Below are 26,064 nucleotides of genomic sequence, written 5' to 3'. Positions count from 1 at the left end.
TGGAGGCACACTGGAAGACATGACTTAATCAAGTAAAAGATCACCATGGGGATTCGAAGTAAGCATTGAGGCATTGGACGAGGTTGATTTGATGCTAGGAGTTCTGGCATTGGGCACGAGGCTGGATGTGGCGACCGTAACTTGGAGTGGATACCAAACCTTGAATCAAACATCAGCATTGTGTTTCCAATAACAGAGGATAATCAATGGCAGAGAAAATGGGGGTCAGTAAAAAATTAGAGTGTTGTTGCATGATTTTGTTCTTCATGGAGCAAACAAGTTCTCGGGGTTAAAAATGGATCATCACATGGGCCGCATTCGAGGCAGCAGAGAATGGGATCATAGCTTACCCGAAGATGAACATTTGGAGGCAGAGAAGCCCTGGTCGTCCAACCGATTAGTTCCGAAAAGAAACGCCCGACTTGCGCGACATCGTGTTGCAATCATGCTATTGCACCTATCTTGCATGTCTATCGCTCTAGCTGTGGCCGCCTGAAGCTTTTTATTTGGATATGCACGTGCTGAAACCCGCCAATATTCGAGGGGTTTAATCGAACAAACCACCGAAGCCTGGTACGTGTTAGCTTGGACTGTTTGATCTTTGTGCAGGGAATGTTGCGCACCCTCATCGTCAGACTCTTCCTTCTCCTCTTCCTTTTCTTCTTCCTTGGCCGCGGCAGGTGCTGCCTGCTCAGTCGCAGCAGCTGCCACCGGCGCAGCGGCAGCATATGCGTCAGGATTGGCAATGCGATCCTTGAGCTCATGGATTGCGTCCCACTCGTAATCAATCTCAATGGCAACCGCGATAGCTTTCTTGTAGCCATTGATCAAGCTGTGGATGACGGATGGAAGCGTCGGGTAGTTGGCAGCGAGGGAGATGGTGGTAATAGTAGCGATGGCTGATGTAAGAGACTTGAGCAGTTGGCTCTCCTCAATATCCAACACATCAGGCGAGAACGTTTGTCCTTCCTCGTACACTTGCTGAACCTTCATACCATAGGTGAAGGGAGAAATATTCAACATGTTGAGAAGGGTGGCTTCAGAGGCACCGACTTTGGCGCCGGCCTCGACGAGCTTGAGATCGGTGGTGATTTCAATGGTACCACGAGCAATCTTGGTAGGGACACCGAGAGCCTGGAAGAAAGAGGTCTTGCCGGGTTCCATGCCAGTATTCCCAGCTGGGACGTAGACATCTCCGGGAGCAACTGCACCAGCACGAGCAGGAGCTGCGACACGGTTTGAGAGAATCTTGTCACGGATGGTCTTCAGGTCACCATTAGTGAAGATGAATCCAACATTTCCTGCCATCGGTCAGATCAATGGTATTCCTTTCTCTTTTTGGCTTGAAACTTCTAAACGCACCCTTAACGTGAGGCAGCAAACGTTCGTACTCGGGGCTGTCGGTGATGAAACCCTTGAGAGCTCGTCGGACCATGGTATTCTTCCCCATCAAGACCACGGCTTCACCGCGCAGGTTTTGTCGGATCTCGTGCATCTGTTGCGACGAGACATTGTCGACGCTGACCTGTTGAATCTTGTTAGTTGTCTGGCTGATTGGTCTTTTTGAGGGGGACTTGCGATGAAGATGGACTTGTACTCCTCGAGCAAGCCCTTGAGCTTGTCGAAGTAGACAGCTTTAGTGCCGGATTTGCCCCCCATGACTTCTTATGGGATGAAGTTAGGATGTTTAAGGGCAAACTGTTGGAATTGTGACGGGGTGGATTGGTGGTGATGTTTGGTGTACAACTTTTCGGCCAGACCTTGGGAGATTATTTTCGTGAGTGCGATTTGTGTCACGTGTACATATCTTGGCATAAACGGTGAAGCATTATTTCAGGAGAGGCACTATCAAAATTCTACCACACTCCAAGGAAGCAGGTTTCTCATGTGGTTCGAATCTGTTCTGCCTCGCTACTTTGTACGCTGGAGTTCTGCAAACCAGAATCCCAGTGGTGGTGAGTCCTGTAAGGGAGGATTTTCCTCAAGACCCAGATCCAGAAGGCAGTCCGCAGTTGGCTCAGACGCCTGATATATGCATTTAGTGTCCAAATGGTTCTTTACCCATTCCAGAAGCTATGCTGCGTCCAGCCGGTCGACGGTCAACATCCGTTCCTGCTAGCAGCTTCCGGACCAGTCGTCAATTCTCTCAACCTAAAAGATGGAACGTTATTAAGCGAATGGCGGCCGTTCGACGAGGAGGACGAGGAGTACGATGAGGCCAGGACCAACGGCGAGGAAGCTAGGCCACCAAAGAGGCGAAAAATAGGCGACGGACCTCGTGGAGAACCCTCCCACCTGGAATCGGAAGATTCGATTGAAATCATATCGGAGAGAAAGAAGGGTGAGCGACGGAAGCCCAAGGTAGAAAATACTACCCTGCCGAACGTCTCTCATATCATCGCAACCAGTGACGGAAAGACGGCCATCTGCGTCACAGCCGAGGACAAATCAGTCATCGTGTTCGATGTACTGGCGAGAGGCGTCTTGCACTTGAAAAGTCGGAGGTAAGCAAAGCTTCGACAGATGGGCTCGCTTGTGACGCTTAGTCTTACCAGGTCAATGCTAAAGCGCACCTGTGCAATAGCCCTAACGCCAGATGAGAAGAGTCTTCTTGTCGGTGATAAATTCGGCGATGTCTATTTGTTGCCTCTACATCCTACTCCTGGGTGGACGCCACAGAAGCCTGTTTCGGACCAGCAACAGGTGACTTTTTCCCCTTCTGCTTCAGAGTTGACAGTACATACAAAGGGTAACCTGGAAGCACTGAGGCAACAGCGTCAGCAAAAGGCGGCGCAACGCAAGAAGGAGGGTCCCCAGTTCGAATGCAAGTTGCTGCTGGGCCATGTATCACTCCTGACCGACGTCGCTATCACCGAAGTCCAAACCGGCCCCAAGCGTCGCCAATACATTCTGACCTCAGATCGAGATGAGCACATTCGCGTGTCCCGGGGAGTAACACAAGCTCATATCATCGAGAACTATTGCTTCGGCCATCGTGAGTTTGTGAGCAAGCTGTGTATCGTGCCATGGAATCCAGAAATACTGGTGACGGGGAGCGGTGAGCCTTCTCTGAAGGTTTACCATTGGCAGACCGGGAAAATACTCGATCAGGAGCTCTTCCAAGGCGACGTTGGGACAGACATCGTCAACTGCCTCGACTCGGAATCCGGTGCACGTTCGCTAGAAAACTTGGCAGTGTCCAACATTTGGCCCGTGCATTACACCGTCTCGGGCAATTCACCACGTTCACGCCATCCTCCGCACTTACTCCTGGTTGCACTTGAAGGGTAAGTAATACAGTCGAGAAATTTTGGGCCAGCGCTAAATGAGGTTTCTAGGCTCCCGATGCTGCTGAGCTATAGCATCAACCAAGACGGTCACTTGAAGCACCATCAGACCCTGACGTTAGGAGGGAACGTATTGGACGTGACCGTCGGTCCGGCGATGTGGGCAATTGTTGTCAGTATTGATACAATACATAAACCCGGTTCCATCCAGGTCTTGAGACCCGAGGAGACTCCAGCAGCAGAGGCCTTTGAGACATTTGAACTGTTTTCGAACCTGCCTATTGACGACATCAGCACAAACAACAACTTACTTGGGGACTTCAATGGGTCTGAGGCGGAACTGAGATGGGAGACATCAAGCCTGGCGATGCTTTTGAATTCGTCAGCCCGGGACTGCGGTAGGGGTACGCTACCGTCAGACGGTCGAGCAAAGGACAAGGGGGCATATAGCGCTGCTGGAGAGATGCTGTATGGCCTTGAGAATCTCCGTAAGAAAAGGGGCCAAGCTGAGGCGGATGCTGAGGAGGAAGCCGGAGGAGGTGCTGAAGGTGTTCCCGCCGATGCAGAAGGGATGTCGTGATCAGTGATGACTTACATAGCCATCAATGGCCTCTGTCTTCTTCTGAGGGTACTGAAGACTGCCTCGGGGGGATATGATGCCTAAATACTACAGCTTATCCAGTGCCTAGCTAGGTACAAAAGTAGGAAGGTCATTTGGTGCTCATTAGGGAAAATGCAGCCTTGCCGTATCATGTAGACGCGGGGCATGGCAGATCCTGCAAGGCTGCTTGGGCAAAAGACCTCAATGAGATTGTGGAGTCGATTTTGACCCAAAAAATATCACCTCTGGCGCCACCCCCCATCTGCGCCCCTCCAAGCATCATCATTGACAAAGGACCCAATGACATTTTTTCCAAGTTCCAAAGTCAGAGGGGTCCTGTACAAGGCAGTTTAGACTTGACCCGGCCTCCCTCCCTCCCTCTCTCTGTCTCTCTCTTTCGAAATCTTTGTCCCGGAGTTCAGTTTTGTCCGTCGGAAGGGGAAAAAAACATGGGGAAGACTTGGCCGCCTCTGAAGAATGACCGACTCCTGCGGGCCGCACGAGGTGCGTTTGTATACCGAATCACACAAGGGCGTTCGAAAACGTCTGCAAAGCAAAGCACCTGAAAAGGTTATGCAAATCGCCCACCGACTAAAATAGATGTACAGGCGAAAAAGTTGACAGGCCACCGATATGGGTGATGCGACAAGGTACGACCACACTACCGCTGTTGTTGTTGTTGCTGCTACTATTCCTCCCTCCCATGGTGGCATTGAAGTGTCGCTCTCTAGACCAAATCATCTTTCCCCTGTTCCCTTTTCCCTTACTCCCTCATCTCGCTGCTAACATTTCCCCCGCGCACCGCGGTTTCAAAAACCAAAAACAGCTGGCCGCTATCTTCCCGAGTACCACCAGGCCAAGGGCAAACGCGACTTCTTCGAATGCTGCCGGTCCCCTGAGATCGCCTCGACCCTGACTCTCCAACCGATCGACCGGTACGACGGCCTCATCGACGGGGCCATCATCTTCTCCGACATCCTCGTTATCCCGCAGGCCATGGGCATGGAGGTGCTGATGGTCGACGGTATCGGGCCCCGGTTCCCCAACCCGCTCCGCAGCCCCTCGGACGCACAGTACCAGGAGATTGTGAAGAGGGAGGTGGACGTCAAGAAGGAGCTGGACTACGTGTACAAGGCCATCACATTGACGCGGGAGAAGTTGGGCGGACGGGTGCCCTTGTTTGGGTTCTGCGGCGCGCCCTGGACGCTCCTGTGCTACATGGTGGAAGGAGGCGGCACGAAAATGTTCAAGGAAGCAAAGACGTGGGTCTACAAGTATCCCGAAGAGAGCAAGGTTCTCCTGCGAAAGATGGCTGCCATCTGTGTCGAGTATCTCGCGTTACAGGTGGCCGCAGGAGCACAGATTGTGCAAGTTTTCGACTCCTGGGCGGGGGAACTCTCGCCAGTCTCATTCAAGGAGATCGCTCTGCCGTCGCTAAGCTATATTGCAGAGCAGCTACCCAAGCGGTTACAGGAGATGGGCGAAGATGTGGTCCCCATGGTGGTCTTTGCAAAGGGCGCATGGTACGCTCTCGACGACCTGTGCGACTTGGGCTATGATGTTGTGGGTCTGGATTGGTTGCATGACCCCAAGGAGGCCGTGAAGATCGCGAGAGGGAGGGTGACATTACAGGGAAACGCGGACCCGGGCGTGCTCTACGGAGGCCGTGAAGCCATCACGGAAGTGGTCGAGAACATGGTCGAGGGTTTCGGAGGAGGAAAGGAACGATGGATCGCCAACCTGGGACACGGTGTGACTCCGGGCGTCAATCCCGACGATCTCAAGTTCTTCTTTGAAGAGATCCACAGGTGTACTGCATAAAGAGCCGCAAAGAGGGGGAAGAGGCAGTACAGATGCCGACTTGAGATGAGTGTCTGCATGCATATAGGATTTTATTGCTGTGTAATTATTGCTCCCCAATATCCTCGTTCCTAGAATGGGGTAATCAGCAATAAGATCCGAAAAGAAACACCCCCAGAAGGAAGAGTATTAGACGAAAAGAAAGTCTTCTTGACGAAGAAAAAACCCCCACACCCCTCCCAGACAGAAGAAAAGAGATGATCGGAAAAATGACCGTACCAGACATTCGGCTTCTCCTCGATAAACCTCCTCATCAGCTCCATGCACTCGCGGTTCTCGAGCACGACGACCTCGACGCCCCGCGCCTTGAGGTAGTCCTCGCCGCCGACGAAGGTCTTGTTCTCGCCCACGACGACCCGCGCGACCTTGTAGAGGATGCAGGCCCCCGTGCACATGTCGCAGGGCGACAGGGTCGTGTACATTGTCGAGCCGGCGTAGGCCGAGGCGGGCAGACGACCCGAGTTTTCGAGCGCGGAGATTTCGCCCTGCGGGTCGGACGGTATTGGTTTGAGATTCCATACGTGTATGTAGGCTGGAAAGGGGAGTGGGAGGGGAGGAGAGGGCAATTGGGTGGGTAGGAGGGTAGGTAATAAGCATAGGTCACTCTCGCCTCGCAGTAGAGGTCGAGATGTGAGGAGTGGTAGACAAAGGTGCGAGGTTGTGTATCTTGCGTGGGTACCCAGGAATGTGCTGTAGCAAGGGGTGCTGGGAGGTAGGTAGCCTGTGTAGGATGTTATGTACTTACATGTAACGTGGCACTCCCCTTCTGAACGCGCATGTTGTGACCGCGACCGAGAATCTTCCCGTCCTTTGAGACGAGGCAGGCTCCTGTTTTTTCCTCGAACAAAATTCGACGTTTAATTCTGACCTTCTTACTCTCTCTCATCACATGGCATTCCCCTCCTCATCCTCGTCCCTCCTCAAACGTCTTCTCCCATTGAAATTCAAGGAGGGGAGAGGGGAGAGGGGATTGGATGCTCCCATACCTATCGGCACGCCTCCCTCCGCAAAACCCTGTCGAGCCTCTTCCACGGCGGCGAGGAAGCCGACGTCTGTTTCTGACATTGTTTGGTCGGTCGGTTGGGAGTTGGAAAAAGGGCTAGGGTGTTGTGAAAGAGAGAGAGACACACACGCACACACAAAGATGCTAGACACCAGAGAAAGAGAAGGAACAAGAAAAAAAGCGCAGGATGACACAAAGAAGACGAGGCGGATCGGTTGGGGTCAGGTTAACGCAAGGGATTATAATTCTCGATATCGATCTACGTACATCTCTCCATATAGAAATGACAAGAGGGAGAATATTGTGTGTCTGTCTGTACCTCGTAGCTGGTGGAGTAGAAGATCTTCGAGAGCTCAGAAGTCCGCTTGATATCAGCCCCCATCTCGCGCTACTCCGATCGGGAACACAGCGAGATAGATACCCACCTACATGGAGGTATATAAATTATGTACTCGGAACAGTCATGTCTAAAAATGGTCCCGATGAGTGCTTCTCGAGTGAGGCGAGTATTCTCAACACCCACACACCTTCTCAGGAGGACAAAACCGTCTATCTGTATCGAGAGAGCCTCGCGGCGAAAAAAATGGTGGCAAGTCGAGCGTTGTGTTCAATAAAATTATTATTTCAAAAAGAGCTGACAGAGGCCTCTCCCTATCTATCCTTGCCGCACTTTGGACCAGGATCGACGGCTCGCTGGCCCATCGACAGAGGTTGAGGCTCCGCTTGACTGTCAAGATATGGACGGGGCGAGCATCGCTCTCTCTAGCTAGGTATGAAACAGACAAAGCCGTTGACGCCGCTCCCTCATGCACTCCATGCCCATATCCATGTCCATGCCATGCTCATCGTGTACACTTGGGGGTATCAATTCATACTCAATCATGAAATCGTTCTCCGTGGCTGCGCTCTCACAGCAGGAGCAAAAGCTGCTATCCACCCTTTCGCTGTGCCCACAAGGCCTTCATAGCTTTCTCCACTGCCTCGGCTTTCTCCACCATCGCATACAGGTCATCGGTCTGCAAGGTCATGGTCACGGATCCAGGAATTGTATTGCTGGTCAATTCGTCACCAAGAGCAAAGTCTTCGAGGAAGAGAGATAGTCCGATGCGATCGTGGGGATTCTTGATGCCGTCGATGCTTCGAACTTCCTAATTGACACAGTCAGTAATAGCATATGGCAGGTGGGATCTTATCATCTCACCACGCTATCGTCGCAGGCGACGCCCTCGAACTTCCCGTTTTCACCAAATTTGGCCCTCCACACCGAGATGCGCACCCCCGCTCCCATCCGATCATCGACGTCGAGGCCAATGACAGTTCGAATCTGACCGTCAGTTGACTCGACATACTCTCGTGCGAGGTTATCCAGAGCTTGTGTGGTCTGCGAGACTGCGACTTCGCCAATCATGACTGGGTATTGAATGGTGTTTTGGTTTATGACAGTCAGGTCTGGACGTCGCTCAATCCCGCCCTTACCATTCCTGGAAGGATACTTGACTTGGGCGGAACCGGTTTGCATGAGAGATGAAGCGAATGCGGCAATAGCTGGTTCCGGGTGCTCCATTGTCTTATTGATGAAAGATCCCAGACGCAGCTTGAGATAATCAGCAAGGGTTTCGTGTCTATGGCCAGCCATTCTGAACGTCAGTGTTTCGTGGTCGCTGGAATAGTCGTATCTGGGTCAACAAGTTAGTTATGGGTCGGGGTCAGGACATGTCACTGCCTTGCGGGTTCAAACGTACTTCACCTTCGCTTCAACAAACTCGTCATTTTGCATCAACTCTTGGAATTGTCGGTACTGCTCTGAAGGTAGGAAGAACTCGATTCCGTCGGCCACGTCCAAGCGGCATTGTTGCGTTCGGAGCCAGAGCAAGATTCCCTGCAGCTCAGGCTTGTAGGTCTCTTCTGGCTGTGCACAGACTGAATGCTCCATCACCACTCTTGCGACGTGTCTATATTGACGTGCAGCGACAGGAGGGCTGTCGTGGCGCAAGTCTTGTGACTCCTGGGTTTTCAAGGATTCCATCATTACAGTTTAACCTTGATGATCAATTTGTTGACGCGCTGATGAAAGACGTTATTCAGTGCTTGAAGATGAGTGTCAAGTCGCGCACGCTCACAAAAATATAGGTAATTCGGGTAAACATCGGATAAACATCGGACATTCCGCATCCTACTCTTCATTCCCCTTTCGCTGCCTGTGCATACTATTATGTGCCTCCTATGCAAGATGACTGACAGCTATATATACGAGGTAGACGAGAAGTAAGGTCCGGCAGCAAAGCCGTCAATTGCTACAGAGCGGATTCATCCCCAGCATTACAACACAAACTCAGACGTAAGCAATGTTCATTCATGTGGGTATTATCTATCTATCCTGGCATAAGACATATCTTGTCTTGTTCGCCTGGACGCCTGTTCTCCAGCCTCGCAAACCACTATCCGCTAAACAGCAGTCGGACCTCTCTGTTAGTGGAAGTCTTCGACAATTTGTTCCAGAAATGAACAAACGCACCAGCTTGGAAAAGTAAAAGCATAAAATGATCAAGTCCGGGCACAATGTCCTCAGCTGACGACGATACTGTACTTCATCGTAAAGTGCATGTTCCAAGGGCCGCGATGGGACCCGATTTGCAAACATTCATCTCATGGAAGGTACCGTGGACATGATGGGAGATACGAAAGATTGATAATCTAAAAAGCAAGGTCCGAGCCAGGTCCTAGCTTTGACGGACCAGCGGGAGAGTTGCGCTTGTCTCTGACGTTGCTGGCAGAGTTGCTCCTTGGTCGATTTGCTGCAGCCATTGGTGGCGGGCCACCCCGAACACCGTATGGTCCAGGAGACATGCTGCGACCCGGCGGTCCCATCCTAGGGCCCGGAGACATCGATCTCGGTCCCTGATTGAAGCCTGGGCTCATCGGTCGCCGCATTCCGGCTGGACTCATTCTTCCGCTGGGGCTCATGGGCCTTCCCATTGGACTCATTGATCTTCCTGCTGAACTCATTGGTCTCCCCGCAGGACTCATCGGGCGTTGAGGACCCATCGGAGTTCTGGGGCCACCAGCGGGAGACATAGGGCGGGACATCGGTCCTCCAGGTGGTGGTGGTCGGGCATATTGGTTCAGATGGGATGGCTTGGGCTTGGACGGCTTGGCAGCGAGGCATGTTCGAGGAACCACACCTTGTTGAGATCGATCAAGTCGAATGCAAAGCGCCTGGGAGTACATTAGTTGAGCCATCAGATACCATACGAGTATTGTCACTTACCCATCCATCGTCATACTCGTGCAGTAAACGAACCAGCTGGCCGTTCTTCAACTCAAGTTCGTCATCCATGGAAGGCGCGAAATCCATAAGAACTCGGTAAACATTGCCTTGAGACGATTCGGATGCAGAACCGGCCGCGGAGGATGGAGCTGGAGATGCGGGCGCCGAAGAAGCTGGGGAAGCAGGCTGCTTCGGCGTGGATACGGCAACAGGGACAGGGATAGGAGCAGGAGCGGGAGCTGTGGTCGAAGCAGATACAGGGACTGGAACAGAAACAGGTTCCGCACTTGGGGCCGGTGTCGGTATTGGTGCTGATGCAGCAGACGTCATAGGAGCTGTGATCGGCTTCGGAGCAGGAATGGTAGCTGATCCTTCAGGAGGAACCGGGGCTGCCTTGGTCTCGTTGATCGGAGCGGCAGTAGCAGCAGCAGCAGCGCCAGTGACGGCAATGATGGGAACGACAGGAGCTGATTTCGCGGCGGATGTTGCATTAGTGACCGGACCAGAGGCTTCCATGGATTTCTCAGGGTCTGCAAAAGGATTCTGTGGATCAGCAAAAGGGTTGTTCGGATGGTCATCCTGTGAAGGGCGAGTTGGACTTGGACCTCGGAGGCGGGTTGGGCTTGGACCGCGAGGTTGAGGCGAGGGACTCAAATTGCGAGCAGGGCCGGTAGCAGGGGCAGAACCAGATTCTCCGATGGTGTTGAGTAAATTGCCAGCGCTGAGTCTGCTCTTAGAAGACGATCCCATGAACTCGGGCAGCATTCGAGAAACAGGTCTGAGGCTTATTCGTGGAGCAGTTGAGCTGATGGGCGGACTCCTGAGCGCCATCTCAGTGCTGCTGATTCCAGCACTAGGATTGGGTTTCTCATTGTCTGCAGCAGCTTGCGCTTCGCGCTCACGCCTCTTCTTCCCAAGCAGCCACAGCAAAAAGACAGCGATGAGACCAACGATGGCGATCACCGCGATGGCGATACCCGCTTTCGCACCAGTCGACAGGCCGGAACTGGAGGTGGACGAAGACTCGGGGGTTCCAGTAACCGCAGCAACTGCGCCGCTGTCTGTGTTCGTCACAGACGCCAAGCCAGTTGGAGAGCCGTTGTCTCTTGTTGTTGGTGCAACCAAGGGAGTAGCAGTGGTCGGCGCAAGACTCCCACTTGAGACACTTGACGACCCGGCGGTGGGAGCAGATGAGCTAGCAGAATTCGTTGCGGCAGCGCTCGGACTGGAAGCTTGGGTAGCCGTCTCTACAGCAGAGTCGTCGGTGAGAGTGGTATAGCCTCCAATGACACCGGTAAAGGTTGGCTGTGCCGTGACATAAACGACGGAATAAACAGTGCCTCCATCAGTGATGGAATCTTGACGCCTGGCCAGCTCCACCACCTTGTCGTGGAAATTCATCTTCATGCTTGAAAAGTCGACTGTACGCAGCACTCGGCCTGGTAAGATTATGGCTCACCACCCTGATGCGAAGCTTGTTGCGGGATGGATTTCTTGATCGTCGCGTGGTAAATCGAAGGGTGTTGGACAGGCCTGCGGTGGTGGCTGCGGCCGTGTGTTTCGAGGACGACAATGTACAAAGGAGGATGTCACAGCGCTGCTGGAATTGTTTGAAGAGGGAGTGACTTGGTGAGGGTGGGAGGATAAAGGAGTGGCCGGTGATGAATTGTCGATAAAAGAGGGGCGACAATTCACACGCAGTGAATAACAGGATGAATGAAGGGTGTGAGAGAAAGAATCGAAAGAATGTCAACAATGGACTCGGCGGCGTCAACGAGCTTCGAGCAGAAGATGCGCGAGGTAGAAGAAGGAGCGACAGAGAATCGAAGCTAGAGAGCGTGGACGCTGAAGGGAGCGCGAAAGTGGCAGTGAAGCTGGGGTGTGAGATAAGAAGGACACCAGGGAAAGTGGTTTGACTGAAGGTGTTTCAGACGAGGGCGCAGTTGTGTCTGCCACTTCTGCCACTGTCTGGGCGTGGCATGGAAGAGGGATGGAGAGGAAATGATTAAACCAAGCCGAGCAGGGGCCCCTGTGGCACATGATTGGTGTGCCTGAATTTAGGCCTCAGTAGCCCAAGCCACCCCAACGCCTCCCTCCTCCCCGGGACCCCAAAACAGTTTAGGGGACCCTGTACCTGCAGCTCTAGCGGGAGATGAGCGAGATTGCTCCTTTTTTCACCCAAACTTAGTCGACCAAAGTCGTACAGGAGGGAGTCAGTTCGGGATCGGACAACTGTGTGGGTTGCTGCATGTGCTTTCAGAACAATGTCTATCAATTTGGCAGTTTAAACGACTGACTTCTGCTTGTTGAACTCATACACAGAATGTGGCTACTCGGGAGACTTCATCGGTACGGAGTGCTCGGATGCGAGGTGGATGTCGGGTATGTACAAAGCAGGTACACAAGCACCATACAAATATCAAGGAAGCTTCAGCACGCGAGATTTGCCGACCAAATAGACGCTTCATCCACTCGCTCATCATCCAATATTTCCATCAACACCCTCGTCGATCATGAGACTGTCCGTTTGTCCACATGTCCCGAGGACTCGCCAACTGCTCCGCTCTCGTCCCACTCACCAAACAAGATCCATCTCACTTTTGTCATTGAGTCGGCCTTTGTCAGCTTGTCGATGTCTGCGAGTAGGCTTCGTATTGGTTTGCGATTTGGCAGTTTGCTATTGGCGCCATACATCGGGTAAAATGCACTCTTAAGCGCCTGCTTCTGACGACAAGAATAGCTTGTGGGTAAGTACTCCCAGAGGTCGTTTTCCCTTTCCAGATCTGGCAGCAACTGTTCTCACTTGGCATCTGTTACGATGGCATCATCATCTCCCAATGACATACTTCAGATCATGCTGAAGAGCTTCCTTTGCGGTCAACCTCCGTGTCTTTTCGTAGCACACAGTTCTGGACACAAAGTCAATGGCAGACGCGGGAGCACCGGGCAGAATGTCGCTCCAAGGTTTCGCTGGGTACTTCTGAAATCTCATCTTGCCCCAGTCACGACATGCTTTCGCAGAGGGCCAACTGTCAGCATCCGGTGTCCCAAGCGTCGTAAATATGGATCTGATCAGACTGAGCTCGCTTCCCAACGGACCTGCGTCGAACACTGGAAAGTGGCCCTCTTTGACGATTTCTGCGACAACGCATCCTGCTGCCCATATGTCCAACGAGGTGTCGTATGAATGATCACCAAAAAGGATCTCCGGAGGGCGATAGCAGGTTGTACCAACATCGGTTATCTTGGACTCTGCCGGCTCCGAGTTCTTGTCCTCGGGAGACCATGCGATGCCGAAGTCTATCAGGTAGACTGGTCCAGTCATCGACTTTAGCAGGATGTTGGACGGCTTGACATCTCTATGGATTATGCCCAGTGTGTGAATGTGTTCCAAGGCTTGGAAGAGTCCATCAAATACCATGCTTGCTTGGTTCTTGTCCAACCTGCCTGACCGGAGCAGATTTTCCAGATCTTGCCTCAGAAAGGGGAACACGAGGATGAATTTCCCCCCTGATTCGTGAATGGTGTCTAGGAGAGGCACTACATGCTCATGCCGCGCCTTGACGAGCAGTCGGGCTTCCCGCTCCGAGTTATGCGGCGGCGCCATCATGGCCGGACAAGTAACTTTCAGGGCCACTATTCGATCAGGGCCTTTGTCATCCTTTGCCTGTGCCTTGAAAATGGTCGACATCTGCCCGTCTGAATGGTAAGTTGCGAACTCGTAAGCTCCAAAGCTAGGACCTTCATGGTTCAGTATTTCGGGCTCTGTTGGAGGATCGGACTCGACTGAGGGCGATACATCTTGGGTGTGGAAGGCTTGTAGGGCTTCTTGTAGCTGTCTCTGGTATTCTTCCTGGTCCTGTCAGTGGCAAACTACGGAGTTCTTTGGAGTGGCGAATACTGGAGAAGAAGCCGACTGCAGAATTTCGCCCTCGACATCTCTGGCCTTGTTGCGAGCCGCATCTCCCTCGTCGCCTGCTGAAATGAAAGCATTCGTCCTGGTTCTAGATTAGATGGGGCGGCGCGAAGTGTCTGCTATTCTTACAAAGACACAATGTTGCCTAGTCTTTCGGTAAAGCTGACGTCCACCGACATGGTGATTGTGTATTGCGCAGAGAAGTCGACTGTTGTCCCTGTTGTCCCTGCTGTCCCTGCTGTTCTGCGCTTGTCCCTATGGGAGGCTCGCTTTCGTAGTCTCCGATGACATACAAGGCGAAGTCGGTGCTCAGACCTCAGGAAATGACCTGGAGACTGCGTAATAGTTCATCGTTCACGTAGACACGGCCAATGCGCCCTAATTCAATGGGGATCCGTGTCGGTGATGGAGGAGTCAGTCACGGCGATACATGACACAGAGCCGCAGAGACACAATTGTCCATATTCTGAGCACTTCTGTACCAAGTAGAAAAAAGGGACGCCCCTTGAAAATTCTCCGAAGCGAAGTGTGGAGGGAGTGTCATTGCTCGGCCCTCACCATCGGCCCTCTGCGCTTATTTTCATCCTGGTACCTACCATCCCTACCAATAAAGGCACCCACGGCACCTAGTTGTGTATGTAATCGCGACCCGCCGAATACCGAAGAGCTTCCAGACCATTTCCATCATCTTTTCTCTGCTTCATCGACGGTGCCGTCTCCACACCTCATCCCGATTTCTTGTATCTGCCATGCCACCTTGTCTTGGAATAACTCTGGGTTTGATCACTTGATAGAGTGTGTTTAATGCTTGAACCATCTATTCACAATGTCCAATCCGGATTTCCAGCGCACCGACTATCTGAATCTTCTGGTAAGACCAGCCCTCCGAGGACCCGTGAGCCTTCGACTGTAGAGAAACTCACCATCTTGTTTGCGCCAGGCCTCGTTACAACCGGAGCAAGCCGTAAACATCCTCAATGACCGCGTCACACTCATCACCAAAATCAACAGTGACATTGCCGATTGGCTTCAGGTCGGTCATTTTCGTGTAACGCCTTGGAGCTGCGACGTTGACACTTAGCCAGGAACGTCGGAAGGTAGAGGAAGCCTACGTCGCAGGTCTGCGGAAGCTTGCACGACGGCAACAGCAAGATGGAGCCGCTGCTCTTGGGTATGCACCGTTCCGGTCGATTGTTTGTGGTTGCTAAAGTGACGCAGCATTTTCCAGATGCCCTGGCAGCGCATTGTGTCTGGTACCGAAAATCTTGCGGCTTCACACGAAACTCTAGCGACCAAGATCGAAACCGACGTCGAGAACCCCCTGCGCAATTGGGCGACACGAAACAAGGCACTCCATAACTTAAACACCGCGCAGGGAACCCTGACCTCAATCGCAAAAGAACTGTCCAACGCACAAAGAAAGGCTGCAAAAGGTGGAAGAAGGGCCGACACAGCCAGTACCACGGTGGAGGACGCCTCGCGTCAGTGGGAAGCTCAGGCACCATATGTCTTTGAGCAGTTGCAAGTCGTGGATGAGTTACGAGTCAACCATCTGCGAGACGTCCTCACACAGTTCCAAACACATGAGGTGGACTGCATCGAAAAGAACAAGGTCAGCGCGGAGTCGTGTCTGAATGCATTACTCAATGTCGAGACCGCGGACGAAATCAAGACCTTTGCAGCGAGAGCCGCGAGTGGGGGACCCAGTACTCTGCGAAGGCTCAGTTCCGCGACAGCTGGTGGGAGGCCGACCAGCTCTTCCCTTCGTCCTCCACCAACGCCGCCGCCTCCTCGTGGCACGTCTGATGGTCAACGCTCAAATTCTTTTGCCGGCCAAGACAGACTGGCGCCCCGTGAGTTCCATCAGTATGTCATTTGACTGGCTCTGACTTGTTCTAGTACCCGATGCCACACCGCACAAAGAGAAGAGCAAACTGGGTGGCCTCAAGCGACTTGGTACCGTCATGAATAGAAGAAAGAGCGTTGCTCCACCAGTGCCTCCCACGGAAGAGAAAAGGAGAACACGATTTGTGCCCTTTAGAAGAGGGGACTCATCACGAAGCTTTCAGGATCTAGAAGAGTCAGGACCGGATCTTACGCCAGCCGTGACCCAAGAAAGGCCAACGTCTTCCGTTTCCCAGGACCGGCGGCACGATGTTCCCATTCACGATATGTCAGAGCCACCTCTCCCTCTACCGCTAACAAATGGAACCACCCATCCACAGTCTTCCGAATCACAGTCGTCTGTTGTTCAAACGCAACCTGGCGTGACAGACAGCATCAGCCCAATACCAGCTCCGCTTAGCAATAACCCCTACCAACAAGTTGTGTCCTCTCAACCACCTGTTGCTGAGTCCATGAACCCGATCACCCAGGCTCAACAAGAGGCAGCCTTGGCTTCCCCCCCTTCGGACGAACCGGCTCGCAATTTCATGATCCGGGATAAGCCAATTGAAGAGGACGAGAGTGAGGCTCAGCTAGCAATGAGCAATATGGCCAATCAGCTACGTTCTCAAGCGCAAACTGCCGGCATTAACCGTGTCCAAGGCAGTGTACGTGGACGAAGAGATGTGCGGAACACGATGTACGTCCCGAACACCAAGGACGTCCTCCCTCAGACAGGTCGCAGTCCTGCGCCTGTGACAATACCAGAAAACGCCACCTCGCCCGAGGCCACCCTCGCATCACCCCTTCAACGGCCGCCACCTGTGGGGGTTTTGCACGACGATCATGGTGCAATGGGTTCCGACACCGCCTCAATGCACTCATCCAGGAGTTTGGCTGGGCCGAGTTTACATCCAGATCTGCACGAGCCTGGCCTCAACGCGTCTGTGGTTGAAACAGTACACTCCTGGTTTAACGAAGCCGGCATCAGCAGGTCTTTCGTGCTCGGCGAAGTGGCACTCGCCTGCAATTCGACGGGTGCGAACGATGCAGATACGGAAACCATTCGCATTCAACATTTCGAACTGCTGGATAAGGTGGCCGCGAATCCCATATTCATGAGCCAGATCAAATCTCCTGAAGACTCGACAGCTCAAGCCGAGGAACGAGCGGGCTGCTATTCCGTGCTTGCCTCCTCTCTGAGGCGACCGACGCCCATGATCTGCTTGAAGTACCAATTGCATATGGAAGAGAACCACCTGGCTCAATACAGTCCTGTCTTGATCACGCCAGCGTGGCAAATTGTCGAGGGACAAGTGAGCGTGATTGTGCTGTACAGCCTCAATCCCATCTTTGGTAGCGAGCCAGTGACTCTCAGAAATGTGAGTATCAGCGTGAGTCTCGATACGACCGATACGACTGGGGAAGGAACCGGCAAAGCTGTGTCTGCCATGATGGCGCCAACCCAAGGAGCAACTTTCCGGCGCAAGACATCGTCAGTGGTGTGGCGCATGAACGAATTCACCGTCAAACCCGAGCAAGAGCGTCTTCTTGTTAGGTTTATGACCCAAGGCGGCTTGGCCAAAAAGGGTGGCGTTGAGCTGAAATTTGAGCTTCCTGGACGAACGGCAAGTGGTGTTGGGGTAGAGAAGCTTGTGGCAAAGGAAAACGACCCCTTTGCTGATGATGGAGGGGCGGTAGAGGATGGAGAGGCGGTGAAGCAGAGCTGGGAGACGGTGCCGACCAAGACAAAGCTGGTCAGTGGACGGTACACTGCCTGCTGATGAGGCCCCTCGACATACCTCTCCATCATGTTCCCGCTGTTGGGGAAGGCGAAAGGGACATTGCTAAGGGTTTTACCAAAAGGATCTGAAGAGGGAAGAGCGAAGAGCGAAGATGGTAAAGAGTAGTATAAATTGGATACCGGATCCCTATGTTTTTACTGCAAATAATGTAACGACCAGCGAAGCCACAATCATCCACCACCACCACCATCATCATCATATAGTGTGTATAGCGCCAGCGGATGTCCATTGTCTCTTCTTCTTTGTGTGTGTGTGAGAGAGAGAGAGAGAGAAATGGTCAGAAAGAGATTATTCAATTTCCCCCTTGTCTGCCATGTCTGGTCTCACAGGAGTTCTACAGCACATATGTAGATAGATATCTCGACGAGGCTGTGGCATTAATGTTGCCGGTGAATTGAATGCCCAGAAGGTGATCCATCACTGGTAACGAGTACAAGTCTGACCGTCGGTCGGATGGATAGAATGCGTACAAGATATATCATTGGGGTGTGCTCGCTGCCTCTAATCCTTTCAGCAACATCCAGCGCCTCTTTTTCATCAATAACCATATGTAGCCTGGGTTCACAAAAGCCCGGTGTTGTTGGCGGCTTTCTATCAATCAGAACTGGACAGCAATACCACCTCCACACCGGAAGAATAGCACCTCTGCTCGACGACAGCTCTCATGTCCACCATTCATCTGTGGCGGCGACATGCCACCTCTTCGCTGACGAACGTCTATTTCGGCAACAATACACCCCGTTCCTTGTCGTAGCTCGCCACCTCCTTGACTAACGCCACAAACTCCTTTTGCTTGTCCTTGGGATGTGCCACTACCTTCATAAGATCTTTGACAGTTATTCCCTGAGGTGGAATCGCGTTCTTGATGTCTTGTGCCGAGGGGAATGCTACCGGTCGGGGGATGGACCCTCCAGCAGAGACTGGAGTTGGGGATGCTGCACGCGAGGATGGTTGAGCTGCCGGAGAGGCTGTCCCTGCCGCACCACTCGGGGGAGGCGAGGTTGACATTTTGAGCTTAAGGCGTCGAGCACGACTGCTGTCGGACATGGCGGCGGCGTCTGTGTCAGTGTCTGACCCAGCCCCGACAGAACCTGCGGCCCGCTTTCGCGCTTTCAATGCTGCCAATGGGTCCAACGTCTGCGGAGCAGATGAGCTAGGCGGAAAGTTGACGGGGGACATAGGTCTCGAATGACCCGGCGTGGGTTGGCTTGAGGCCAGATGTTTCGACTTGAGCTTCTTCTTCCGCGTTGAGACATCCGTGCCGGAGGCGTCAGAGAGATTCGGCGAGCCAGGGCGTTTCAAGGACCGTGTCGATGTTGACTTCTTCATGCCACCTTCATCTTCGCGGTCGGAGGCTCTCTTCTCTTTCCGGCCCGAGGGAGTATTGGCACCAGAGGACAGAGCAGACTTCTTGGCCTCTGCGTCTTCGTCCTTCTTGATGTTGGCCAGACGCTCACGCTCGATTCGTTCTCGTTCTTCCTCGCTGTCGGTCTTTCCGTAACGTATTAGTGAGCCGATCGAATGGAGCACAAAAGGAGGGACTTACCGAGGACTCATATTCAGAATCACTACCATGGTTGTAATTCCGTTCCCGTCTCTCCAGGGCCTTTCTCAGGTCCCGGAAATTCTTCTTTCTAGCCTCTGCTTCGCGCTTTTCTCGGGCTTCGGCCTCATCATACTCCTTGAGGTCCTTGAAATCAAGGAAATTGGCCTGCAGCTGATCTTCCTTGATCCTCTTCTCTGCAAGCTTCTCGTCCTCGTCCTTGTCCAGGAAGAGATCGCCCTCCTCGTCATCGGCAAAATCGTCTTCATAATCCAGATCGGCTTCCTCGCCAGTCCGCCCCGCATCGACTGTGGTCCGGGCTGCGCCCGAAAACAGTGCCTTGCTTTCTCTCGCCGCACGCTCTTTCAGGGCTTCCTGGATGCGAGCTTCTCGATGGCGGATCAGCCACTCGGGGTCAGAGCCTCCCTTTTTCATCGCGGCCTCGACCTCCTCGATAGTCATCTTTTGAAGGTTCTCGCGTTTCGGCTTAAATTGGTAGACCTTTTCAATGGGTATCAGCCGGAATTTGCCAGTCAAACCATCTCCTGCCGGCTCGAAGACAAAGGCCGCGTTGGAGCTGACAGAGCCGATTTGATGATGTCCCACGAGGCAATGCTTGTTGTCAAAATCTTCCAGATGCCACGGCAGTTTCTCTTCGTAGTTGTTCTGGATTCGGCGCTTCTCCTCGGCCGAAAAATCTGGACGGAAGACTTGTTGGGTTTTCTTTTTGAAGTTCAACTTCTTGCCAGCGTTTTGGGAGGGAGCTATTTGTGCCAGATTCGCCTCGCGCTCTTTTTGCCGAACTTCTTTCCGCCGGTTCAGCTCTTCTCTCTCTGCAGGATTGAGCCCGTCTTTTGGTTCGGGTTGCTCTTCCTCCTTCTTTTCCTGCTGATGTCCCGGAGGGGGGGCGCGAGGGTCGCGTCGATGTAGCCGAACGGGCTTTGCGAACTCGGATTCATTGCGAATGTCTAGAGGTTTATCGGTTACCACCTGGAGGATATGATACCTGAGGCCGTTGAGGAGATCCCTCTTTGTTGTCACTAGTTTGTAATCCGTATAAGATATCCCTTCAGCTGCAATTCGAGGGTCACTGAAACCGCTCACACGCTCGCGATCTGGAATAGCTACTGCGGATGGGGAGGACGCGTGTGCGGGATTCGCAGTCACGGGCGGTAACTTGGGAGCTGGATGACCGTTGACATTGACTGGGGGAGTGAGATGGCCGTTCAGCAGAGGCTTGGTCGTAGCAAGCTTGATCCTAGGGCCTTTGAAAAAGGGATCAGATGCAGGCTTCTTTCTTCTGATCATAGGAGGAGCGCCAGGAGGACGGGTTGCGGGCACCCCAGTGGGCGCGGAGCCTGGATTCATCGCTAATGCTGGGTTCTCCGTAACCACAGCATCGATACAGACAAATGTCAAGAGAAGGAGAAAGAAACGTTGTGGAATAAATGCGGTGACTTGTGAGTTCGACAGCCGAGGGTGTAGTTTGTGGGAGATGGGGATGCTACGAGTGACCCTTTGAACGGTTGATGTTTTGGGATGCAAGGGCAGCTGGAGGTTTTGCCGTCATGCAGAGTTTCCCCCCCACTAATTTTGCTGCCTCGCTGCCTACTTGTACTTGTCAGGTAGGACCTAAAAGTTGGAGGTGGATGCCTAAGAAGCGTGGGTGCCCGCTGCCGCAGGTAGTAGCGCCCTAGCAGGTATGTACGAGTGCGAGGATATAAACTACTCGTAGCGAATGCCAAGACATTCCTTTATCCTTGTGCGCCGCTGGGATGCACGAGCATCTGGGGGCCCTTGGGGGGTAAGATTTGCACCTAAAAGTAATGCTAGGCGGCTAATTCTCCGTGACTGGCAGGTGGCATATCCCATTCGCAGGCAATGACGAACTTAATTAGTCGTAGGTTCACCACTGCACTTCACTTCACTTCACCCCCATCTGATTCCCGTTCATCCATTCACATTCACTCCCCACATTGTTGACATTTCTATTGCACTCAGAGTTCCTGTTGACAGACGTGCTGTTCAAGGTCTTCACCTACTGTGAGAGGCGTCATTCCACTTCTGCCTCTTTCACTAATCGTGACACAATGCTGATCGATTCACCTCTTGCTAGCCAATATCACCCTGGTCGCGGCCTATCGTAAGGTTCATCTGAGCCTTGTTTCGCGGTTTCATCAGCGAAGTCATGGACACACCAGGGGATCAGTCCGGCTTTTCTCCTCACGTCTGGAATCGACTCAATGAGATGGCTCAGCAGTCTGCACCTCGAGCAAGAGGTGGCCGTCGTGGCGGCAGCCAAGGCCAACCCAGAGCAGCCTGGTTACACCAAGACCCAGGAGAGCAACATCGTCCGGATAGTCAACAACATGCTTTCTCGTTGACCTCTAATCCTGATTCATTCCCTCCTCTTGGAGCACAGCCACCATCTCGTGGGAGAAGCCGTGCTCCGAACCCACCAAGATCGCAATATCCGCCAGAGTCCCAACCCCAGTACTTCAATAATGCGCGCCACGGCTCTCCCAGGGAGTATCAAGAACGTGCAAGGGGTCACAACCATCGAGGTTCGCGCTCTTTCGGTGCGCAGCAACATCAACCACAGCACCATTTCCATCCAGAACATCAGGCACAGTTTGCAAATCCAGCCGCGTCATACTCAAACAGCCGACCTCAAACCCACCAACATGGGCAGCTCTACAACCCCAACGATGGCATGCACTCCAATACGGGTCAACAACAGCGCTCCATGAGACATTCGATCTTGATGCAAGCGGACTACCTCACCAGCGTCGGTAGAAAGGCATATGAGGAACACAAATTTGAACAAGAGGAGAGAGACGCCAAGGAGAATTTCCGACGCACTTTGGAAAGTATTGCAAAACAAGCACTGGGTTCCGAATACCCAGACTTGCAGCAAGACCAGATCAGACTGAGGTGCTATGGCAGTCTTGCCAACGGCTTCGCCCTTGCAGGATCCGACATGGATCTCCTTCTATCGTTGCCCACCAACAAAGAACCAGAAACTGAAGCCAACCTGCAGCCCACAAGTGAATCCAAGAACGCATCGGATAATGAAGAGCAAGAACAGGCCTTCAAGATTGACACTGGTCGCATCTTGGAGAAAGCCTTTCTTGACCACGAATATGGAGCCCGGCTGATCACTCAAACGCGTGTTCCGATCCTTCGCATCTGTCAGAATCCAACCCCAGAGCTACTTCGCAATCTGCGCGAGAATAGCATCGCGTGGGAGGCCTCTCGTGGCGATTCAGGTGTTGTCGAGTCCGACGTCCCAATGGCAGACGAGCCCTCAAAAGAGATGGACTCGGTTGAGCAGGCCTTGACCGATCTCAATCTTGGAGAGATTGCACCTGCGAGGCAAATTCGCCGTGGTAATGCTGGTCTAGAGTTCACCGATAATTGTGGCATTCAGTGTGACATCAACTTCTCCAACTTCGTGGCTCTTCACAACTCGGCCATGCTTCGACTCTACCAGAGTTTCGATCCGCGAGTCAGAGAAGTGGGTGTCTTTGTAAAGATCTGGGCCAAGACTAGGGACATCAACACTCCATATCGCGGCACTCTGTCAAGCTATGGTTGGATTCTGATGGTTCTTCACTATTTGATGAACGTTGCGAGGCCACCCGTCATCCCTAATCTACAGCATCTCGCCAAGGTTGACGACTCATGGCATCCAGATAGACCAATCGAATTGTTCGAGGGGTTTGATGTCCGCTTTGTCCAAGACCCCCAAAGTCTGAAGGAAATTCGGGAAGACATGGCTGCAAACCCAAATAGAGAGTCGGCAGGCCAGTTGCTGAGGGGCTTCTTCCAGTACTACGCAACCTATCAAGGCTTCCATTGGACTCGGGATGTCATCTCGATCAGAACAAAAGGTGGTCTCATGTCTAAGCAAGCCAAAGGCTGGACTGAGGCGAAATGGCAGCAGACACAGCATAAATCAGTCCGACTTCGTTATCTGTTGGCGATTGAGGACCCTTTTGAGGTTGAACACAACGTCGCGCGCACTGTCGGACACCATGGCATAATCGCTATCCGAGACGAGTTTCGCCGAGCGTGGTCAATTATCAACACAATTGGTACGGATCGGGAGACCCCTGCAGAGGATTTTCTCGCTCCTGTCACGGAGCGGGTTGACACGCTGAGAAAAGACTTGGAGTCCCGCAAGGAAAGACAAATGCAAATGAGACAGGAATTGGAGGCTAAGGAAAAAGCATTGCTTCGGAAACGGAATGAGGAATTCCCGGATCCACTTACAGATGGTACGTTGGGAGTTTCCAGTCCAGGGAAAGCCGAGACCCATTTATCTGAAGAGAGCAAGCGCTGGTCAACAAAGTCGAAGCTGACATCGACAAACTATCACCAGGACAGGAACCTCAGATTCAAACCAGAGAGCTGGCGACACAGAAGGGTATTAGTCGAAAGTGACGACGAAGAAGAAGGTGATACCACCCATGCTCGTGATCAAGGAAAAGGGCAAGAGAAACCCTATAGTGCCGCTCCACCAGTCAACACCGACCAAAAGGAAGGTTTCTCCTCCATACCGGATGTGCTACTGAGCCATGGCTACAATCAGGAAGGGAATCCTGTGGCTTGGGATATTAGCACTCAGGATGGACGCTGGCTCCCACGGAGAGATCAGAAAATGAGGCAGGGCACATTGTTGTCATCCTCCCAACCAAGTCTATGCAAACTCAACGAAGGGTGTCCCTATGACCCTAGACGACCAAGTCCGTACATCGACAAACCACACGCGGGGCATCAACAGAGAATAGCCTCCGAGCGACCACCATGGCCTTCTAGTAGCCGTGATGGGAGAAATAAAGGCAGGAGCACACTTGTCCAATCTCAGTCTGGCGAGAACAAGCCCACTGTATCCAGAGTTGAAAGAGGTGTCCAGGCGCAGGACATGTTAGCTGCTGATGTGACGGAGAAAGGGGTCAAATCGTATGAGGCAGACAACTATGAAAATCGCAAAGTCGCCCCTACAGGTCCTAATCACAACCCAGCACGTCAGAGTCCGGCAGATACAATCGGGTCTGACATTCCATGGGACGGAGACACTGAGGGTGGTCGCTGGCTCCGATGGCGAGATGCACGCATTCGTGCAGGAAAATGGCAGCTCCACCCAGACTCTCGGTATGCAGAAATCGACCTTGCGTTCCCGTACAATCCGGAGATGACACGGAAAGAACTAGATGGAATGAACAAACTATTGCGGCGCTCCTACAAGCGAAGTATTTACAGTAGCAAACAGCGCCACCCCTTGTCTCGACACGTTGCGACAGACTCCCCTAGCATTAAACGCAACGATCGAGCTTCATCGTCTGGGTTGGGCCAGACAGCAACGTCAGCAATACAGACCGATGCAAAGAAGTCAACCGAACACACATTGGCAGCAGAAAATGATCCACAACCATGCAGTCGCTCAGTTATCTACTCAAATTCTTCTCCCATCACTCTGGTGACAGACAAACCACCTTCGGCTGACAATCGGGCTTCTCATAATAGCATTTCCAAAACAGTGCCAACACCCAGCCGAGATGATTCTCGAAACCCAGATCTAGACTTTCTACGGTCCCAGCGACTCGCCTTCTTTTCAAAGACGATGGATGCGTCCGAGGGCGAGTCTGACCAAAATATTCCATTGCACTCCAGACCAGCTATCGCGAATAACTCACCTGCTTTGGTCGATCAACAGCCCCAAACACCTATTGAAGTGGCGTGTGGCGCAATTGGAAATCCCTCTCACGAGATGGGAATGAAGGCCTTTTCTGAGAAGGCGAGCAACCCTTCTCACTTGGGCGACAACGAATCGTGCTTGGAGATAATAGAGTCGGGAAAGAGCCAAGATACGCAGAATACCTCGCTTGAAGTCCCTGCCACATTATATCCCTGCGTCGACAGTAACGAACGACCAAGAGATGAAGACCCCAAGATTATTCCTATCCCTCGGCATCTCGGCTTTCGTTTCGATCCACGACAAATGGAGGATCTTGCTGTCATTGCAAGAGGCGGCAATGGATGTGCAAGGGCAGGAGCCCAATTCCACATTGAAGAGGAGTACGAATGGGGCGGCGGGGGGATGATGGGATGGAAGACGAGCAGCGGACCGCAGCTTGCCAGTGTGAGTGGCCACCACACAACGTACGAGGCTGGGAAAGGGGATGAACAGGGATTGCTTGAGGAGCTTCCGAGGGATGTGGACTGATGGGTGACCTGGAGATGTTGTCAGAACGACGTGGGGAGTGGACATGGACATCTAGCAAGTGCATCGGTATTATTCCAGCATTACTCGGAGGGCTACAGATGGTTGAAGTCTGTGAGCATTGTCCGTTTGCCTGGAGGGCGAAAGACCAAAGATCAAAAGGCGATAGATTTGCAGGGCAAAGAGTCAACATGGTTTTAGCTGAGAAGTGCTCTTCTCTCAGCATCTGGATAGAATTGGTCAAGAGGATGAACAGAGAAATGCCTCTCGGCAGTCGACAATATGAAGTCGTCTTGCCAAAATGGGTTTGAAGCTGTGTCTTGCTTCTTCTTCTGCTCGTTCCTGTCTACTGTCCCATCTACATGGTTCTGTGGACATCTGTCGGCGACAACTTGGTCACTGTTGTCCATGGTCGAGTCCAGCTATCGTACAGGAGAAAGACTTGCCAGCCTTTTCTGAACAAAGGTACAGTAGTTCTGTCGTCACAGTTCTACAGCATAAGGGTTTCATTATTGGTCTTAGATAAATGCCAACTGTCTCCCTGAGGCTGCACGCTGCACAGGCTGTTGACCAGATAGAGAGTAAAGCAGCGTGGCCGTGTCTGTCCAGAAAGGGTCTAGCCTATCTTGGCTGCACCGTTGATCATCTCCTCCTCGATGCTTGACTTGTCA

At 52.6% G+C, this 26,064-nt stretch overlaps 10 protein-coding genes across 10 annotated transcripts; 4 read left to right on the top strand and 6 right to left on the bottom strand.

The window, feature by feature from the left end:
- Nucleotides 1–547: 547 nt before the first annotated feature.
- Z517_09045 (60S acidic ribosomal protein P0) lies at nt 548–1,659 on the bottom strand (the record flags this gene model as incomplete). Its single annotated transcript, XM_013424955.1, has 4 exons — nt 548–570; nt 624–1,301; nt 1,363–1,550; nt 1,598–1,659. The coding sequence occupies 4 exons, from the start codon at nt 1,657–1,659 to the stop codon at nt 548–550; spliced, it is 951 nt and encodes a 316-aa protein (XP_013280409.1).
- A 390-nt stretch (nt 1,660–2,049) lies between these two features.
- Z517_09044 (uncharacterized protein) lies at nt 2,050–3,867 on the top strand (the record flags this gene model as incomplete). Its single annotated transcript, XM_013424954.1, has 3 exons — nt 2,050–2,504; nt 2,556–3,287; nt 3,339–3,867. 3 exons carry the CDS (start codon nt 2,050–2,052, stop codon nt 3,865–3,867), a joined length of 1,716 nt encoding a protein of 571 aa, XP_013280408.1.
- A 470-nt stretch (nt 3,868–4,337) lies between these two features.
- Nucleotides 4,338–5,709, top strand: Z517_09043 (uroporphyrinogen decarboxylase; the record flags this gene model as incomplete). Its single annotated transcript, XM_013424953.1, has 2 exons — nt 4,338–4,392; nt 4,715–5,709. 2 exons carry the CDS (start codon nt 4,338–4,340, stop codon nt 5,707–5,709), a joined length of 1,050 nt encoding a protein of 349 aa, XP_013280407.1.
- An 85-nt stretch (nt 5,710–5,794) lies between these two features.
- On the bottom strand, nt 5,795–6,170 carry Z517_09042 (uncharacterized protein; the record flags this gene model as incomplete). Its single annotated transcript, XM_013424952.1, has 2 exons — nt 5,795–5,819; nt 5,968–6,170. The coding sequence occupies 2 exons, from the start codon at nt 6,168–6,170 to the stop codon at nt 5,795–5,797; spliced, it is 228 nt and encodes a 75-aa protein (XP_013280406.1).
- Nucleotides 6,171–7,680: 1,510 nt separating this feature from the next.
- Z517_09041 (uncharacterized protein) lies at nt 7,681–8,777 on the bottom strand (the record flags this gene model as incomplete). Its single annotated transcript, XM_013424951.1, has 3 exons — nt 7,681–7,899; nt 7,953–8,427; nt 8,494–8,777. The coding sequence occupies 3 exons, from the start codon at nt 8,775–8,777 to the stop codon at nt 7,681–7,683; spliced, it is 978 nt and encodes a 325-aa protein (XP_013280405.1).
- A 668-nt stretch (nt 8,778–9,445) lies between these two features.
- On the bottom strand, nt 9,446–11,426 carry Z517_09040 (uncharacterized protein; the record flags this gene model as incomplete). Its single annotated transcript, XM_013424950.1, has 2 exons — nt 9,446–9,967; nt 10,020–11,426. 2 exons carry the CDS (start codon nt 11,424–11,426, stop codon nt 9,446–9,448), a joined length of 1,929 nt encoding a protein of 642 aa, XP_013280404.1.
- Nucleotides 11,427–12,846: 1,420 nt separating this feature from the next.
- Nucleotides 12,847–14,114, bottom strand: Z517_09039 (uncharacterized protein; the record flags this gene model as incomplete). The annotated part of the gene is made up of 3 exons (XM_013424949.1): nt 12,847–13,872; nt 13,921–14,017; nt 14,065–14,114. 3 exons carry the CDS (start codon nt 14,112–14,114, stop codon nt 12,847–12,849), a joined length of 1,173 nt encoding a protein of 390 aa, XP_013280403.1.
- A 647-nt stretch (nt 14,115–14,761) lies between these two features.
- On the top strand, nt 14,762–17,603 carry Z517_09038 (uncharacterized protein; the record flags this gene model as incomplete). Its single annotated transcript, XM_013424948.1, has 5 exons — nt 14,762–14,806; nt 14,876–14,968; nt 15,021–15,106; nt 15,154–15,788; nt 15,835–17,603. 5 exons carry the CDS (start codon nt 14,762–14,764, stop codon nt 17,601–17,603), a joined length of 2,628 nt encoding a protein of 875 aa, XP_013280402.1.
- A 738-nt stretch (nt 17,604–18,341) lies between these two features.
- On the bottom strand, nt 18,342–20,535 carry Z517_09037 (uncharacterized protein; the record flags this gene model as incomplete). The annotated part of the gene is made up of 2 exons (XM_013424947.1): nt 18,342–19,115; nt 19,171–20,535. The coding sequence occupies 2 exons, from the start codon at nt 20,533–20,535 to the stop codon at nt 18,342–18,344; spliced, it is 2,139 nt and encodes a 712-aa protein (XP_013280401.1).
- An 820-nt stretch (nt 20,536–21,355) lies between these two features.
- Nucleotides 21,356–25,396, top strand: Z517_09036 (uncharacterized protein; the record flags this gene model as incomplete). The annotated part of the gene is made up of 1 exon (XM_013424946.1): nt 21,356–25,396. The coding sequence occupies one exon, from the start codon at nt 21,356–21,358 to the stop codon at nt 25,394–25,396; it is 4,041 nt and encodes a 1,346-aa protein (XP_013280400.1).
- Nucleotides 25,397–26,064: the final 668 nt, after the last annotated feature.

The sequence above is a fragment of the Fonsecaea pedrosoi genome, assembly GCF_000835455.1.
Source record: "Fonsecaea pedrosoi CBS 271.37 unplaced genomic scaffold supercont1.6, whole genome shotgun sequence".
Classification (NCBI taxonomy): Eukaryota; Fungi; Ascomycota; class Eurotiomycetes; order Chaetothyriales; family Herpotrichiellaceae; genus Fonsecaea; species Fonsecaea pedrosoi.
The sequence above is the reverse complement of the archived record's forward strand: the minus strand, read 5'-3'. Positions and strand labels throughout refer to the sequence as shown.